Source organism: Penaeus japonicus, unplaced genomic scaffold (genome assembly GCF_977035675.1).
Source record: "Penaeus japonicus unplaced genomic scaffold, GWHDUDI00000001_assembly GWHDUDI00000031, whole genome shotgun sequence".
In the NCBI taxonomy this organism is placed as follows: Eukaryota; Metazoa; Arthropoda; class Malacostraca; order Decapoda; family Penaeidae; genus Penaeus; species Penaeus japonicus.
This window is the reverse complement of record NW_028234433.1, coordinates 14,033,272-14,052,356: the sequence shown is the minus strand read 5'-3', so window position 1 is coordinate 14,052,356 and position 19,085 is coordinate 14,033,272. Positions and strand designations below refer to the sequence as shown.

The 19,085-nt window shown below is 50.8% G+C and overlaps 1 protein-coding gene across 4 annotated transcripts in view; it reads left to right on the top strand.

Annotated features, from left to right (window-relative positions):
* Window positions 1-19,085, top strand: part of LOC122267849 (uncharacterized) — a 413,856-nt gene that overhangs the window by 381,207 nt on the left and 13,564 nt on the right. For 3 of the 4 annotated variants that reach the window (XM_086555728.1, XM_086555727.1, XM_086555730.1), the window contains one exon: window positions 4,258-4,305. The exons of the other annotated variant lie outside the window; for it this stretch is intronic. In XM_086555728.1, coding sequence (XP_086411854.1) covers window positions 4,258-4,305 — 48 coding nt within the window. The remainder of the gene's footprint in view (window positions 1-4,257; window positions 4,306-19,085) is intronic. 4 annotated transcript variants of the gene reach the window in all.

Sequence of the window (19,085 nt, the reverse complement as noted above, 5' to 3'; positions counted from 1 at the left end):
TTCCCCTTCAAGATACCGGTAACTCGCTTCAAACTACGGAAAGACTGATGACAACACTAAAAGATAATAGCGGGTAATTTGGAGCTATCTATAGCGGGCGGCCATTACACACTGATACCCGCTGGGTGAACAGTTGCTGTTTTTTTGCATTTGTGTGTGTGTCTGTGTGTGGTAGCGTGTTTGGCCGCTGAGACGTAGAGAAGCCCTGTAATGACTTACGCTTTTCTTAATTGCTTCGTTCCCCACTTTTCATTAACCCTTTTTTTAGGTTCTCCAGCTTAGATGGTTTTTTGTCTTTGTTTTTCTATTTCTTTACATTTTTCTTGTTGTTTTCGCCGTTGCTCGGTTTCGTTTGAGCGGCCATCTGGTCCGCCTGCGTCGCGTAGCAATCGGGTCGCAAAGGATGGCGAGCAAAGTTGACAGCAGTTGTCGGGGAAGGATTTTGGGATCGCGTCGTCGCAGGATTACTTTGAGAGGTTGAACGGGTGGATAGATGGCCCGGTAGATAGATAGGGAAAGATACAGACTTGGAGGAAGAGGTCAACGTTGACTGGCAGATAGACAAATATAGACGGTTAAAGCGACAGAGAGAGAGAGAGAGAGAGAGAGAGAGAGAGAGAGAGAGAGAGAGAGAGAGAGAGAGAGAGAGAGAGAGAGAGGAGAAGGATAAATAGATTGGTCGATAAACAGAGACACAGGAAAACAAAGACACGAGAGAGAACAATGAAGAAGTATAAAGTGAGCTGAAGGGTGAAGAATGAGAGTGAAGCGAGCCAGGGTGGTTATTGAAGAGTGAAGGTGGAAGGAGGGGCGGGGGCGGAGATGAGGGGAGGGGGGGTAGAAGGAGTGTAAACTTCCGGCCCGGCGCCAGCACCGTAACCCTCTTGTATTGTGTAGTTGTTGACATCGTCTCGCCTTACAGCACACTTCCGGCACTTTTGCTCCGCGGACGGTCACTGCGTACCTGACGATAAGCGTGCAGTGCGGACGGGTCGGCCTAGAGAGAGAGAGAGAGAGAGAGAGAGAGAGTTAGTGTGTGTGTATGTGTGTGTGATTGGGCGCCCGCGGTATGCAGATGAGTTGGGCGGGCGTGCGAGGAGGGTGGGCGGTTAACTGCCGTGGTATCCTTGGATTTTTATCCTCTTTTGGCGATGCGGGTCTTGTTTTTGCACAGGGCGGGGATTTTATTCGCAAATCGGGAGATTTTAATGCGCTTAGACGGGGACTTTCGCTCGAGGCGTGTCCAGGTAGAGGTACAGGGCGGTATGGTGTATGGTAACGCGGACTACTGGTGTAGGATGGCGGGCTTTGGTCAGGTCACGAGGGTCAGCCAGAGGTCACCCTGCCGTCTCCACCTTTCACTCACCTCAGGTCAACCCACTTCTGTTGTTTCGGTTTCTTTGTAGAGGAAGAGGGGGAAAGGGAGGAAAATGAGACGCAGTCTGGAGTTTCTTCGTATTAAAGCACATCCTTTTTTTGACCCTAACGATATCCTAAGATTTGATATATATTAGAGTTTTCGCTGGTTTCAAAATACCATTAAGTGGACATCAAATTTATTGTAAGTGGGATTGCTCATTACTGTAATTACATTAACAGTGCTCCTAGCTACAAGCTACCCTACCGTGACCAATTTATGACACGGTCAACTTCAATAATCCTTGATAATTGTCGGTAGTTAGTAGTTTATGTTCACCCTTACCCAGTGACCGCAGACCTACTAATAGACCCACCCTCATTCCCCACCTCTCGTTAATAGGTTATAACAATTCCTCGTTTTTCACTCGTTTAAAGAGATATCGGTACAGACACTGGAGATTCTCGGGTACGAAAGCCTTGTCCGTATTTTCGTGGATGCCAAGTTTATGGTCCTCCCGTGATTGTCTCCTTCCGTCTTGCGGTTAGATGCCCCTGTCATGCCTGTGCCCATGACCTGGCCTCTTGCTTGAGACCTTGACCTTCTCGGGGCGACCCCTGGCCTCTAATTGACCTCTGCCTGCCCCTTAATGGCGCTTCACATCCCTCCCTCCCCCGAGATGCCAGATGCGACGAGTCATCAGGCCCTCGTCCCTAAATTGGTCTTATGGGCATCGTCAGGTCCACTTGTAATTATGGAGATTAAGCATTAGGGTCGTAGTTAGTTGATTGGACTCGACTCTGTCATTTCGCGACACCCAATATTATGAGGTTAGTGTCGCCAGCCTCTTGTGGTTGATGAGGCCCAGCTGGGAGATGCAGGCTCGAGTGTGAGGGACTTCTTATCCCCGATTTCAGCTGTTCGTATTTTGATATCGGTGCACGTATTTCTTCTTACACGATCAGTCGTTGATGAGGGGAATGAAGAGGGGGGGGGGTAACCTTATATTGGCCAGTAAATAGGAGCGCGCGGGTGTGCAGGGTGGCCGAACTGTAGCGCCTTTGTTTTGAGCGAGATCTTGATGGTGGGGAGAATGGGGGAGTTGGGAAAGGGGGAAGGAAGGGAAGGGGGAGGGAGTGAGGTGGCTGTGGAGTTGAGGGCGGTGACGCTAGGGGGAGTTTAGGCGAAGGGTAGGGGGTAGGGGGTGGGGGGGTAAGGCATACTCTATTACGGAGGCTTTGACGGGGGTGAGGGCGGCGTGACACGGAGAGAAACAACCAGACTAAACAGTGTCTGCCTCTGCTCCTGGCGTGTGTAGAATTAGCTGTAGGGGGACGGGGAGAGAAAGGTCACGTGGCACCCGGTGGAAAGGCAACCTGGGAGTTTTCAGTCGAAAAAGGCCTCTTATATGTTGTTTTTCATGCATGTTGATGGTTGTATATAACTACCAGGATCATACATTCGTGTCTTTGGCCGTATATATCTTTTAGTGTTGTTTTCAGGGCTGCCGGGGAGCCAACGGGAAGGCCTTGTGTGTTTTGGTGGCGCTGAGGCGTGTGGCGGGGGATGTTGTGAAGAAGTGGAGCAAGTCTGGGTTACCTCAGGGGGTTCAAACACTGGGAGCATTACTCGACAGGTCTCGCGCCTCGGAGCCTGCACCCACACACTAATAAAAAGGAGTCTTTGATGCAAATGGAGCCTCATGCAATAATTTCGCTCCGAATGTTGCACGACCACATTTTGACGTAGCCAGTAGGAGGGCACTTTGGATTAGTGGGGCGTACGAAAGGGGCAACACCCGATTTTTTCTCTCGTCATATTCGCTTGCCCTTTGCCCTCGCTTCACATTATATCCCCTTCTTCCTTGTCAGAAACAATTAACCAACTCCGGACTACCATTTCCACTTACGCGAACACTACGCAGTGCGGGCGGCGCGTACTCGCTGATTATGGTTCGGGGGTCGTAAGGTTGCAGCCAGCGAGCGGGAGTGGTTGCGGTGGTTGGTGACACAGCGGGGCGAATATGGAACCCTTGTAGCCTGTACCGGTGTCCCTGCGTCAGAAATATTATTTTCGATCTTCCTACCACGTTGAAATTTCTAAGAAAATATTTATTGCCTAGTCCAAAGTCAGAATGGCACCCCCCCCCCTCTTTTTCGCTCTCTCTACATACACTCTCCTTCCTTTCTTCTCCATCCTAAAAGTTTATAAATGGGCCTCACAAAGGTGGGTCCGAAGCGTATTGTTGGGCCGAAAATTCGGTGGGTTGGGCCGCCCCCTTCTTTGTGTGAGCCGCGGTCACGTCCGGCGCCCGACGGGGACACTTGTCTGGGAAGATGTGGAAGATGGGCGGGAGATGATGCATGATGTTTTTATTCTGTGCTTTCTTATCAGGTGCTATTTATTCTGCCCATGTTTTAAAAATAATTTTCTACATTTATTTCTCATTTCTTCATCTCTCTTTTTTTTTTTTAATTCCCTGCGATTTCTCCCTCCATCGGTTTTTATTACGGCTGTTCTCATTCCCTCCTTTCCCATGCTTCCTCCTCGGCCTTCTTCCACCTTTCTTTCGAGGGACTCAAACTCATTCTCTTCACGTCATAATTTTCCTTTTTTCCCCCAAAAGAGAAGAGGGAAAAATCGGGCCAGCGCCATTGTTGTTTTGATCGCAGTTTCCGGGGTTGGTTCGAGATGGTCGCTGGCGGTCGCAAGAAGCGGCTGGCTTTCCGTGCCACTGATAGACACAATGTGGGGGAGAAATAACGAAATGCATTACGTTGTTTAAACGCTATTTCTTTCGGAGGGGTATTGTTTTCGTGTTTTTAGTCGCTTATTTATTTTTTTTTTTTTTTATAATATAAATATATTCACCCGTTCTAATTCCGTTCTTTTGTTTACAGGTGAGCAAGAGTGGCGTGTGTTTGCGTTGGAGGGGAAGCCGAGGTCTGGTAAGATCCTGGTGTTTGTTATTGTTCATTCCCTTGTGCCCAGCCCCCTTTTCCTGCCTCTTCGTCTGCCTCATTTTACCTTTTTATGCCTCATTTTACCTTCTCCTTATGCCCTCCTTTTACCATTTTTCTTCCCCACTCCTTGTAGTCCTCCATTTCGTAACCTTTGCCGCATTGGATATCCGCTGTGTAGATAAATCGTGTGGTTTATCCGCGTGTCGTTGGCGTGGTGGTGCTTCGACGCCCGTGGCTTATTGTAAAGACACTTGCTTCCTGGTCGTGGCTTATACAAGACGATGAGCAGGCATTATTCGACAACTGGTATTTTTAAGTTTGTAGTGTGTTATAAGCTTAGTCATAGGTTTATCTTGAAAGTGTGTTTAGATTCTAGATTTTTGGACATTTTTTGGGAGGTAAGGAGAAGGAGGAGGGTGGGGATGAGTGTGATGGTGGGGGTGGGGAAGGGGTTGGAGGGAGCATGTGGATCCTGATGACAGGGTGTAGATGTTCAGCTGTTCACTTGTTCACCCTTCCATGGTGCAGCACGCCTTCCTGTTCCTCCCACACCCTTACCCGACGCCCTTTCACTATTCCCGTTACTGATGTTGGTGTTACTGTTGCGCTCATTATGCTAGCGCTGCAATTGCGTCGTTGATGTGCTGGAGAGATTTTTTCTAGATTAAGTATTTGTGTGTTTTTTTCGTGTTTACCTTTTTTCTTTTGTTTTTGTTTGGTAAATAAGATAAGAATGCGAATTATTTACGTGCTTGCGATTAGATTAAGAGATAAGATTATGTATAGCAGCGCTTGTGACGGGCGGGGGCTTGGAGGCGAGCGGGTCGTGCTAAGTTTAGCGGTTCATCCACCCGTACACAGCGTCATGGCGTGACTCCCTGACCTCGGGTGAAGAGAGGGAGGTGGGGGCAGGGGGGTGGGGAGTCACGAGGTTTGTTTGTTTCTGGTGCTATTGTTCATTAGGAATGGGGGAGGGGGGGGGGCTTCTCTTTTGACATTGGCTTGCTTTCTCTACTTTTTAGGGTCTTGTTATCGCGTCTTGGATATAGGGCTGAGATTTGAGTCTCTCTCTCTCTCTCTCTCTCTCTCTCTCTCTCTCTCTCTCTCTATATATATCCTCTATATATATATCTCTATCTCTATATTAATATATATATATATATATTTGTATATATATATATATATATATATATATATATATATATATATATATATATATATATATATATATATATATATATATATATCGTTTGGTTAGAGTTTCGAAGGGCGATTGTCGTAAACCAAGGATGAGTAGATCCACTTCATTTTTATGCAACCCAGAGTTATAAACGGCATTCAGTCAAATACAGATTTACTTCGGTTTAGCCACTGTTTTCTTCATTTATTTCATCATGGTCTATGTTTTTTATATATATGCTATTTCTTCCTCTCCTCTCCTACTATTTCTCTCCCCCCTCTTTATTCCCTTCTATCCCATTATTCCTTCCTCCCTCTCTATTCCTACCTCCCTCTCTATTCCTTCTTCCCTCTCTAGTCCTTCCTCCCTCTCTATTCCTTCTTCCCTCTCTAGTCCTTCCTCCCTCTCTATTCCTTCTTCCCTCTCTAGTCCTTCCTCCCTCTCTATTCCTTCTTCCCTCTCTAGTCCTTCCTCCCTCTCTGTTTCTTCTTCCCTCTCTATTCCTTCCTCCCTCTCTATTCCTTCTTCCCTCTCTGTTCCTTCCTTCCTCTCCCGAGCTGTTGCGTTGCATGGGTGGTTGGTTTGTTTACTTCCACCTTGTGCGTTGTTTCCCGTGCGTATCGTGTTCATGCGGAGGCGAAGGGCGCTAGGGGGGAAGGGGAGAGGGGAGAGGGGAGAGGGGAGAGGGCAAGGGGGCGGGGAGGGGTAGTGTGAGGTGAAGATCCTGGCGCCACCCTCGCTCACACGCACGCCCAAACCCTTCACTTCATCTTTTATTTAAAATCGTCCTTTATCGACACACCCGGTGGTTTATATGCCCTCGTTTTTTTTCGTTTCTCTTCCGTGTTGCTGTAGTCTTAACGTCATGCGCATGATAGTAGCTCAAGCATGCTGTGTGACTTGGGTTTGGAAGACGAAGACGAAGAGGAAGAGGAGGCGAAGGAGGGGAAAGAGGAAATAAGAAAAAAAGGGAAATGCAGAGGAGAAGTAGAATTCAAAGAAAACAACGAGGAAGATAATTTGTTGTCATTCGTGACGTCTTTCCTCCTCCTCCACGGGAAGTAAATGTCCGGATTCATTCAGGGGAAGGAAGTGCGTCTGACTGGTTCCCACGAGATACCTTGAAGGGAGAACAACATTGCTTTTTCATTTTTATTTTTATTATTATTGTTATTGATGTTAGTGTTATGATTTTTTTTTCATTATTTTTGTTATTATTGTTATTATTTTTTTATTATTATTATTATTATCATCATCTATCATTATTATTTTGAATATATATAGAAAGTACGCCGCGGCATGGTCGAGTTTTCCCACTATCGCCCTCCAGATTCTTATCCATTTTTCTCTGTCTGTTGCCGCTTTTACCGATCTTGGGTACCGCCGAAGGGACGTGTCTCCTACTCCTCCTCCTTCTCCTCTTGAATATTTCATCGGCGCGAGGATCTGCCGTCAGTCAGCCTCGCGCCCTTCCGTCAGAGATAGCATCCCGCCGCCCGCCTGCCGCCGCCTCTATATGGGAAGCCGGTCGCGCTTGCCATATACAGGGGTCACAACAAATATTGAGGGGGGTAGGGGGAGGAGGAGGAGTTGGGGGAGAGGGAGAGGGAGAGGGAGGACGAGGACTCATCTAAAATCCTCCCTACCCTTTCAATTCCTTTTTCCTCCTTATTCCCCATCCCCCTCCTCCTCCTCCTCCTCCTCCTCCTCCTCCTCCTCCTCCTCCTCCTCCTCCTCCTCCTGCACCTCCTCCTCCTCCTGCACCTCCGGTCGTCTCAGGTAGATTTCGTGTAGATTGTGCGATCCCGAGGTATGCACGTGTAAATTGTTTGTTTGTGTTCCCTGAGCGCGGAATGTTGCAGGACGGGTCGATCCCCGGCCGTAAAGTATGGCTCGTTGCAGGGACTTGGGCTTATCGCCTTGCCGTTGCAATGCGAAGAGCCGGCGGGGAGGCGCGGGCCGGGAGGAATGGCTCGCGGTCGTAAGCCATGAAAGAAAAGGAAATCGGGGGAGATTCCGTTGCGATAGGCGCGTGATTTCGATCGCCCATCTTTATTTAATGGGATGAAGAAACACGCGATAGATTTCAGAAGTGGGCGTGCTGCGAATCACGTTGACTTGCAAGAAAGAAAGACAAATGATCGCAAGACCTCATTAGAATGCAGAGATAGGGCGGATTACTCGATCCCCAGGCTCCTTACTTTCACTTCTACGACGGAATGTCTCGGTGACAAAGGCAGGATCGTGCAGCGGCCGTGGCACCCGAGGAGGCTTGGTGCACGACGGGCGCCCTCACACCCACTTGCCCAAGATCTCGTTAAGCAATTTAGGCGTTGTCCTTTTGTCAGGCGAGATTTGGCCAAGATCTACGCGTAGCATGATTCTCGGTGCCGTCGACCTCAGCGCTCTTCGCCGTCCATATCGTGGCTTTTGGAAGTGCTTTTGGCCCGCCGTCACTGTCGGGTTTTAGCTTCTCGATATGACACGGGGAGTAGCGAGTATCTGGGGTGTCCGGGGGTTGAGGCCTTGAGGTTGGGGGATTTGGAGGGGTTGAGGGGAAGGAATTAGCGTGTTATAGCTCAGTGTCTGAAGAGAGGAGAGGGGTTGGGACTCCGTGATTAAAGAGTGGGACGTCACGGGTTCTGTAGTGGGTATAATGATGGGTGTTGAGTGAGCCATGGAGCGGGGGTTGAGGGGGGAGGCAGAACGTCGACTGTTTGATTATCATTGTCTTCAAGGAGAGGGATTGAGTGTCTGCGGCGTTTTTTTTTTTTAGTGAGAGAGAATGGAAGCGGAATATGAGGAAAGTGAAGAGGGAGTGGAAATAATGTGGACAGATGGTAGTGCTGATTGCGTGATCCGGCTGTCTGCGAGGAGAGTAAATTGGAGGGACATACATACGCAGGGCGAGGGAGGGAATCTGATTTATAAGTAGCATAAAGAAGAAATGTGGTCGGCGAATATATACCTTCGAACGAGAAAGATATTGACTGCTCAACAAGCTCATAAATAATCGCTCACTTATAGTTTTTTCTCCGTGTGGAATGTTGGTGCTATAGTAACAAGAGGCCCTTTTCGATCTTGTCGCCTTATACGGTGTAGGTGCGAAATGACCCCATCTCTTTCCCTCCTTCCCTCCTCCCCCTCCCTCTCCCTCTCCCTCTCCCTCTCCATCTCCCTTCTCCCCCTCCTCCATCTCCCTTCCCCTCCCCTCCCCCTCCCCTCCCCTCCCCTCCCCTCCCCTACCCCCTCCCCCTCATCCCTCCCCTCCCCTTCTCTACTATTCCCTCCCCTCCCCTACTCTGCTATGCCCACCCCTGCCCTTCTCTACTGTACCCACCCCCTCCCCTTCTCTACTATACCCACCCCTCCCCTTCTCTACTATACCCACCCCTCCCCTTCTCTACTATACCCACCCCTCCCCTTCTCTACTATACCCACCCCTCCCCTTCTCTACTATACCCACCCCCTCCCCTTCTCTACTATACCCCCCCCTCCCCTTCTCTACTATACCCACCCCTCCCCTTCTCTACTATACCCACCCCTCCCCTTCTCTACTATACCCACCCCTCCCCTACTCTGCTATACCCACCCCTCCCCTTCTCTACTATACCCACCCCTCCCCTTCTCTACTATACCCCCCCCTCCCCTTCTCTACTCTCACCACCCCCTCCCCTTCTCTACTATACCCACCCCTCCCCTTCTCTACTATACCCACCCCTCCCCTTCTCTACTATACCCACCCCCTCCCCTTCTCTACTATACCCACCCCTCCCCTTCTCTACTATACCCACCCCTCCCCTACTCTGCTATACCCACCCCTCCCCTACTCTACTATACCCACCCCTCCCCTTCTCTACTATACCCACCCCCTCCCCTTCTCTACTATACCCATCCCCTCCCCTTCTCTACTATACCCACCCCCTCCCCTTCTCTACTATACCCACCCCTCCCCTACTCTGCTATACCCACCCCTCCCCTTCTCTACTATACCCACCCCTCCCCTTCTCTACTATACCCACCCCCTCCCCTTCTCTACTATACCCATCCCCTCCCCTTCTCTACTATACCCACCCCTCCCCTTCTCTACTATACCCACCCCTCCCCTACTCTGCTATACCCACCCCTCCCCTTCTCTACTATACCCACCCCCTCCCCTTCTCTACTATACCCACCCCTCCCCTTCTCTACTATACCCATCCCCTCCCCTACTCTGCTATACCCACCCCTCCCCTTCTCTACTATACCCACCCCTCCCCTACTCTGCTATACCCACCCCTCCCCTTCTCTACTATACCCACCCCTCCCCTTCTCTACTATACCCACCCCTCCCCTTCTCTACTATACCCATCCCCTCCCCTTCTCTACTATACCCACCCCTCCCCTTCTCTACTATACCCACCCCTCCCCTTCTCTACTATACCCACCCCTCCCCTTCTCTACTATACCCACCCCCTTCCCTACTCTCTAACCCACCCCTCCCCTTCTCTACTTATACCCCACCCCTCCCCCTTCTCTACTATACCTCACCCCTCCCCTACTCTGCTATACCCACCCCTCCCCTTCTCTACTATACCCACCCCCTCCCCTTCTCTACTATACCCATCCCCTCCCCTTCTCTACTATACCCACCCCCTCCCCTTCTCTACTATACCCACCCCTCCCCTTCTCTCCACTTCCCTCCCCTACACCGTCCGTCCCCCTCCCTCCCCTACTCTACCCCTGCCCTAGCATATGCCCCCCCCCCCGCACCACCACCACCACCCGGGGACTAAACATCGTGAATATTGGGAGGTCCTTCGCTTTATGTGGGTGGCGTGCTTGGGGCGGCTTGCGGGGGCGTGGCACACAAGCCGGAGGAGGCTGGAAAAACACACATTGTGGTGGCAGACGCAAACACCCCTTGGAAAATCGCATGCAGCTCGTGGTTCTACTTGAGGGCTTGATTTAGAAATGGTTGTAAGGGTGGCAGTGGCAGATGTCCTTGGTTTTGCTTTGTGGTTTTGTGAGGTAAATATATACCGTGTTTTTCTTTTTTCTTTTCCTTTTTCTTTTTCTTTTTCTTTTTCCCGTGAGCATTTTGATTATCAGCGACAGTATTCTTTTTCTTTTATTATTAATCTGCCACATTTAGTTTTCTCGAGGCTAGTGCCTGTCATATAGGGTCCCTGACCTTTTGATGGGGAAGGTACTTTAGTCTGGTTGCACTGGCACCGATAAGACTGTTATGTACCAGCTTTTACAGTTGCTTTTGTTCACGCCCTTCTGTTGCTCTTGCCAAACAACCCACTCTGTATTCCCTGCTGCTGTATCTGTAAACAACTCGTGTATAATTGGGCAGAAAAGCTTGTTATACTCAAGTGGTGGCCTCTCTGAGAGTATCTCGTCTACACATAACGGTAACCTTCGGGCAAGTAGGTGTCATGGCGGGCTAACACCGTGACTTCAATTTTGAGAAGATAATTAGATACTTGTGTAGTCGAGATGGGGGTGGGCGAGCGAGGAGGGGGCGCGTGGGGGTGGGCGGCAGTTGGGAGGAGGGGGAGGTGTCCCATAATAGGCAGAGAAGAGCATGAAGCCCCGGGTACGCGAGTGTCCTACATGCTAGGTGACCCGAGCCGTCACCACATGCGAGGACTCTACACGAGATGGTGTTGTGACGCGCGGTTCTAATGACACAGGAATGTTTGGGTATATAGTATGATTTTGAAATCTTTATTTGTTGAAAATGTGATGTTTGATGCAAGGCGTGTTCTATATGTAGATTTCACGTGATCGGACACATGAGTTTTAACAACTCAAACTGTTTATATTAATTGTCCCAAAATGAAGAGCTTTCCCACAGGCGGACCAGATTCCCCGTAAATGACGAATCCTTTCCAAACGCTTTATGCTAATGCCGTGATTCGTTCCGAGAACTTCGGGTCCCACGTTCATTGTGCGAGACACCCGCTGGGATGCTGAGGGGGAAGGGGGGGGGGGCATTGGGCAAGAGCGGGGCCGATGCTGGAGCTGAGGTATGTGACGAGAGGGTCTATGGGCAAGGCTGGAGGGGGGGTGGGGTGGGGGGGGTCCGAAATGGTGTAGGAGGAGGAGAGGGAAAATCGAAACGTCAGGAGGCAGCAGATAATGATCCTGGAGCCCCTTGGTGTGGAGCCGGTCCCCCCAGCGCGAGCCCCCGCGTGTCCTTGAGGCCAGCCGTTCCTTCAGGGACGCCATGAGCCCTTCATGACCCTCGCCGCCGTCGCCGTTTACACCTCAGGAGGAAGGGGGAGGGGGAGGGGGGGGGCGGAACAACCTGAGGGAGGGGGGTTGCCAGCCATGAAACCGTTACGGTGATTTGACACTTCCCTTGATTGCATATGACAGCATGGCACCTGTGATTGCTTACATGATAGTGCACCTGCATGGCCAGCGCCTCGGTGTCTCGCTGGCAGAGAGGCAGGCCGGAGACAGTGCCTGCGCTTGCTTTGAAAGGGCATGGCGTGCCTGGGGCCACCTGCGACGGAGGAGGAGGACCGGAGACAAAGGGAGGGGCGAAGGGGGTCGGGAAGGGCCATCTCTCGTGTCCTCGGCGCCGCACTCAGAGGAGCAGCGAGAGCCGGTGGAGTAGAGGGGGGGGGGGTAGCTCAGTCAAAGGGGAGGCTGTGCTTTACCAGCTTGAGGGCAAATGGGAAGCCGAATTTAAGAAAGGTCTGTGTGTGTCTCTTCGTCTATTATTTCCCCCCTTATTCAAACTGCGCAAAAAGACGGGACTGGAAATAAGGAAGGACAGAGACTTCGTACCCCCTCTCCCCCCTTTCCTCCCTTTTCTCCCTCTCCCCCCTTTCCTCCCTTTTCTCCCTCTCCCCCCTTTCCCCGTTTCCCCCGTTCCCATTAACTGCCCTTCTCACTCGCAGATTAGCTTTATTGTGACTTGAATTCATTGCAAGTCTTTCTCGCAAATCAGTTTGCCTCAATGTCTATAGTTTTTCGTTGCTCCTACTTTCACTGCTACCGCTATTGCTACTACCAATATCACTACTGGTAATATTATTGTTGTGATTAATCAAGTTGAATGTTACTAGATCTCAGAACTATTAGTCATCGAAGGGAGCGTAGGCAGGGGGAAGGGTTAAGCCCTAATTTTCCGGAACGGGCGTTGGGGCGGCCGGTCTCTATCGGGGCGTGGAGGGGGGGGCGGCGAAGGCTGCGTGTGTTGGGCAACGGCGAGGGCGTCCAGAGATCTGTGGCCGCCTTCGTCAGCGCACGTTTTATGGGTAATTGATGGTATTTATTGGCTGCGTTGTAGGGGATGGGCGCTAAATACCCCCTGCCACGCCCACGCACACGCTGGTGAGTGTGAGAGCCGCCCTTACGACACCAGGCAGCAGGGATGGCGGGGAAGGCGAGTCGAGCCGTGGCTTTTCTGAGAATGTTCGGCCGGGTTTACGCAAGGGTCGTGGGCGGTCGGGCGGGCGGGCGGGCTGTTCATCGCGATTATAGCCACTCTGGGGATTCACGGGCGTGTTTATGTGGGCGGGAAGAAGGTGACTGCTGCTCTGGTAGGCGGTTGAGGGGCCCTAAAAGCTAGTGGAGCTCGGCGTGGGCGGCGTGGGGACAAGGCCGGCCCTGTCATGGGCGGTTTAAGTGATGGCAATTGACAAGAAAGGAGCGATCGCGTTGTGCTGCCTGGTCACGTAGGCCTCGACCCTCGGGAAGGAGAGAGGGAGAAGGGAAGAAGGAGAGAGAGAAAGAGGAAATGGAAGTGGAAGTGGAGGAGAGTGTGAATGTGAGTGTGAGTGAGTTTACTGTGTGTATATGTGAGTGTGTGTGTGAGTGTGACATGTGGTTGTCCTGGCCTTCGTCACACCAGCCCCAGGACACAGACACCGAACACGTGGGAATAATGCTGTCTCTTGAGGGAGCGATAAGTGATAACTGTGGTCTCAAAGCAACCCTCCATCTCCCCCCTCCCCCCTTCCCCCCTCGATGCCCATAGTGCCGCCTCGCCGTCTGCACCGAGGACTACAGTTAACCTCACCCCCACCCCCACCCCCACCAACTGCATACCCTCCCCCTTCCCCCTCCCGCGTCCTCAACAGGAGAGGAGGAGGATATTGAGCCTTATAAGGGCCACAGTACCCGGACTCGAGAGCCATAAGGGCGAGGGTTGCCTTTCCGGGCCGCGGGAAATGGACCTCATCGCCCCCTCTGTAGCGCCAAGGTCAAAGTGCGCCGCTTGATTTCGTCTCGTTTCATTTTTAGAAAATTATCTTCGTTTGTTTATATCCTAAAGTGCCATCGCGTGGCTTATGATGCGCTTTTGTTGTTTGCTTTCTTTGAGGGTTAGGTGAGTGGATGGGGGTGGGGACGAGGGAAGCGTGTGGCGGACTCTGTATTCGCTTCTGGAATATGACCCCCCCCCCTCCTCTTCCTTCCCCCGTTACCCGTTCCAACCCTTTCCTCATTCTTACCCACATCCTTGCACTCATACTCTCCTTCGAACTAGTTTTCCAACCTGCACCCTAGTAGGTTCATCACCCTCCTCCCGGTACCCCGATCCTCCAGTGCCCCCTCTCCTCCTCCCCCTCCCCTCTCCCCCTCCCTTTAGCGATACATGGCCGGAACTCCCTTGTTTATTTCGCGGGCGAAAGGGTCACTGCGACGGCTACACGAACGCACACCTCTGTTTATATTCTGGTTTGTGTCCCCTTGCTCTGCCTTCGTCTCTTCCTTATCTCCTGCTCCTGCGTCTCCTCGTGACCGGAAATGGCTTTGGAAAACTCCCTCAGATGATAAACAGAGATGATACGTGACTCTTGAAATAGAAATGGTCTTTCTACTACTATGTGTGTTTGTGTGTATATATGTATGTGTGTGTGTGTGTGTGTGTGTGTGTGTGTGTGTGTGTGTGTGTGTGTGTGTGTGTGTGTACATTTTCACCCTTTTCAGTCGCTGCCTGTTTGGCCTCATGAGAGTAATGCACCGGAAGGTCGGGCCGTCACTCCTTCACTCTAACCCCCCTTTCCTTATCACCCTTCCTCCCCACACAATATGCCCCGAGTGTGTTGACGAGGAGGCCGCGTTGTGTGTGGGTGTGGATCAGTGGTGTTGGTCCAGAGCGCTAAGTGTGTGGACCGAGCGGGTGAGCGAGCGGGCGCGTGGGCGTCCGTCGTCGGGCTCTAAATCTTTATTTTGTAGGGTTAGCGGCGCTTATATTGCATTATGAGACCTTGTGTAACTGTAGGATCAACAGGTACCTATAATATAGGTCGGGCGAAAGGTAAATAGGCCTACCTGTCAAGGAGGAGGAGGAAGGGGAGTTGATGTCATGTGTATTGTTTTGTTGCCATGGCAGCCGATCCCTCGCGTGGCGTACTTCAAGTGTCAGGCACAAACTTTGCACTTGCTGGCAGCTCTTCCGATGCTTCCTCGGGTTTGGGTGTCACGCGGCCTTGTGGCGGCTTCGGAATTTTGCCATTTAAGTTTACTCTCAAAGAACTGCATTACTTCCTTGTGGCCTTTGCGGAGAATAAAAAATCCTTAAGTGAATGTTAAAAAAACGATATGTGGTTAACATATTGATAAGTATGAATAAAGGAAAGTAGATATATCCACGTGTTTAGACGTATGTATATCAAACCCAAATCGCGGCGCCTGACCTCCTTTCTCTCGCGAACTTCCTTGTTTTCTCGCGATCTGCTAGATTGTCTCGCAGATCACAGATGATATGTTTTGTTTGTGTCATAGTCTCCTAGATTTTTTTAAATATCATTTCATACGATTAGGTAATGGGTGTCCAAGAAGTTTCCATTAAGCGTTTTGTCTCTTGAAGTAAGACGTGAGCGGAACCTGCCCTCGCCTACCTATTCCACCCCAGTACCTTCGCCATTGCCGGAGTACACTAAAAGGCATGCATATGGAAAACGTTGACGCAGCACTCGCAGCCACTCTGCCAGCCTACGTGTCTGATGGCTTTCAGATAGTGGCGGCCATTGATCGCACGACGGCAGCTAGCAGGAGCCGCAGAGCCCATTGATTACGTCCTGCCTCTGTGCATTGCCTCCCTCCGTCTGCCTGCTGCCTCCTGTACCTGTTGCCCTGCATGCACCTCGGGCTTGGGGAGGCTGTGACAGTCACTTCTGCAATCGGTTCGCTTTGTATCCATATGCAAATGCGCGTATTGCATAGCGCCTCCGATAGCCCGGATAGCGTAAGGACGGCACACTCCATTAACTCCCTCCTGCCTAATGGGGCGAATCTCGGGTCGAGATAAGAGTCAAGTACACCATCACAGCTCTCCTTAGCCCCGTGGATGGATCGATTTATAACGATACAGGTACAGACTGCCTATTAGCAAGTTAATGACATTGGAGATAGAGTGGGATCATTTTAAATCACGCATTGATAGGCAGAAAACATCGTGGAAAAATGGAGGATTTTCTTGATAGGCATGAAAGTGGGTGTCCCCGGATGTAGTGTCCAGGTAGGCGAACACCGCAGGGGCTGACGTAGGCCTCATCAACTGTACCTGGTAATTATAACGCTATTAACTGTCATTTACGAATGCCACCCTGGAGCGTCCATCTCTACCCATACCAGCGCGGCGTACCACTTGCCATACGCTATTCGCCCCTGTGCGAGGTTACCCAAGGGCGAGATTCTTGTGCGTCCCGCCGTCACTGCCGGCCCACCCGGAGACTCGCGGGTAATTGAATGTCGACGTCGAATGATTCTTGACGACGCACTTAAGGGCCCGGGAAAGGGTTCAGCGCATTTCTCCTCAAGATTCGACGCTGCGTCTAACCCTTCGCTTTGCGTCTGGACACGTAACGTTGACGAAGACGCCCGCCCGCCCGCGGCCCTCCCGAGTGCCCGAGGCTTCCCAGGGCTATCGAGTGTCGCCGCTCCGTGATTTTTTCCGGATTGTTATGATGCAGCACTTTGGACGCCTACAGAAAAAAAAAAAACATGTGAGGGTGGGAGGTATGACAGTAGCCTTGCATAACGGTTGACCTTTTTAGACTCGTCAAGATCCGCTTCGTGTTTGTTTTGGCTGGACGGCTACTCGGTCTACTTTTAGAACTCATGATGTTTTGGTGAGATTCTGCTGTGATGAGGGTGACGAAAGGGGCGAAAATGGCCATGTGATTCATGTGTGTGTGTGTGTGTGTGTGTGTGTGTGTGTGTGTGTGTGTATATATATATATATATATATATATATATATATATGTATATATATATATATATATATATATATATGTATTACTTTTTATTGTACATGTAACTGTAGATTTATTTTTCTTTCTCGAGAGATATGCGATACATGCAACCTAATCTCTTTCTCTCTCTTTCTCTCCCTCTCTCTCCCTCTCTCTCCCCCTCTCTCCCCCTCTTTCTTTCTTTCTTTCTCTCCCTCTCTCTCCCTCTCTCTCTCTCTCCCTCGTGTCCGATATAGCCAGTGACGCAAGATTAGTGCTTCTATAGAGTTTCCGTTGATTCCCACCGTCCCCTTCCGTGCCCCCTCCTCCCCCCTACCTTTGGAATTTCGGCCCTATTGTGGCAGTCACATTCTTGATCTCCCCCCAACCCCTGCTTATCCTGCTTCCCCCTTTCCACGGTGAGGTGTTGGTGCAGGGATTGAAGGAAAGGTGTATTTGAGAGAGAGAGAGAGAAGAGAAAAAAAGAGAAGAGAGGGAATATTTCCTGGATCGATTTTTTTTCTACTTTGGGTTTTCATAAAGAAGAAAAAAAAACGCATTGTCCTGAATGTTTCCTTCTTGTCCTCCCCGCCCCCCCTCCTGTTTTCTCCCCCTATTGTACAGTACCAACGTGCGTGAAATGTCTCCCTCCCCCCACCCACTTTTTTATCACATGGGCGAGAGGCGGTGGGGGTTGAGGGTGAAAACAAGTTCACACAACCCCCGATTTCCAAGCCTCACAATCACGTGGGATGCCAGACTGCCGTTACAGTAGACAGAGTGTAACAGACAGGATATTCTTGAGAGTCCCGGATGACTTTGTTGCTGTAGCCAGACAATGCACGCTGTGGCCGTACTGTGGCAGAGGCTGTGGTTGGAGAAAGCTCGTGGCACAAGGTACATGTCATAAATTCTGCGGTTCTCTTTCTCTCTCTCCCTCTCTCTCGCTCGTTCTCTCTTTCTCTCATTTTTATGGCATCCGGCGCGAGGAGAAGGGGAACCAGCTGTGGAATGAGAGGTGTTGGTGGCCGGGGTTGGGGGTGGGGGGTGGGGAGGGAGCTAATTAATTGTCATGCATGTAGTGTGATGCTTTACGAAGATGCATTTATCAGAAAAGAAAGCGGAGTGGATGATACTCGCGGGAGATGGTTTGCTTTCTGTTGAACGGAAGGGAAGGCGATGCGAGGCACGTAAACGAAAGCGGGGCAGTTGCTTCTATTCGCGGCGGGTCAGTCAAGTGGACGGGAGTGGATGGGAAAATAAGAGAGGTTCTTCTCCCTCTCCTCTTCTCTCCTCGTTCATCTCTCCTCGTAGCTCCTCCTCCTCCTCCTCCTCCTCCTCCTTCTCTTCTTCCCTTCCCTACCCTTCACTCACCTCTTAACCCTTTCTCCTTCCTCCACCTCTCTCCTCTTCTCCTGCCCCCTTAAGAGCCTCAGGGTACGCACCAAAGGGCGGCCTATGGGGGCATGGCCGTTAAAATTCAATGAGATCGTAAATTAACACGTAGCGCCATTGTCAAGGCCGGTGTAAGGGGGGGCGGAGAAAGAAGGAGGAGAGGGAGAAGGAGAAAGGGAGATGCGATGCAAATATGCCCTTCAGCCATGTGAGTGTGAAAAGGTCCCTTTACGAAATTCTTGGTGACGTGATTTTTGTTCTCGTTATTGTTGTTTATCCCTTTTTTTTTTACTCCTTTATATTTTTTGTGTCTGTATGTACGTATGCGTGTGTGGGTAGACAGCCAATGCATATTCCTTGGTCTGTATTGGCTAGAGTGCTTGCAACAGTTTACGTAAAGCAAATCTAACGAGTCCTTGTCGTAACACAAGAGTGATGGAGTAAAACATCAGGGTGCGCTGTGGAGTGTCACGTGGCCAGATGAGCGAAGCACGTGTTGCACATTCCTTCCTTTTTATTCTTACTCCAATTATCTTTTTCCTCACATTTCGCCCCTTATCTCTTTCTCTCTCTTCCTCTTTTTTTTTTCTTCTTTTTCTCATTTTCTATCTCTCTCTCTCTCTCTCTCTCTCTCTCTCTCTCTCTCTTTCTCTTTCTCTCAACAAAAGCGAAAGAGCAAGAACCGAGGCATTTGAATGGCGTGACATCGATCCGATAGCCGGCGGAGACCTCAGTGCTAGCAAGGTGGAGCGCATGAATGCCTTGTCCGAGCGGCATTAATGGGCCGAATCAAAGGCGCGTCCCATCCCCTCTGGCCGTGAGAACCGAGGCGCCGAGTCCTCTCCTCTTCCCTCCCTTTCCCCTTCCTTGCCCTTCTCTTCTCGTGCCTTCTCTCTCCTCTCCCTCCTCTCAGCACCCCTCCCCTCCCCTCCCCTCCCCTCACCTCACCTCCTCCCCCTCTAGCTGTGCAATCTGCATGCCCGCGGCCGGTCCCTCGCCCCTGCAAA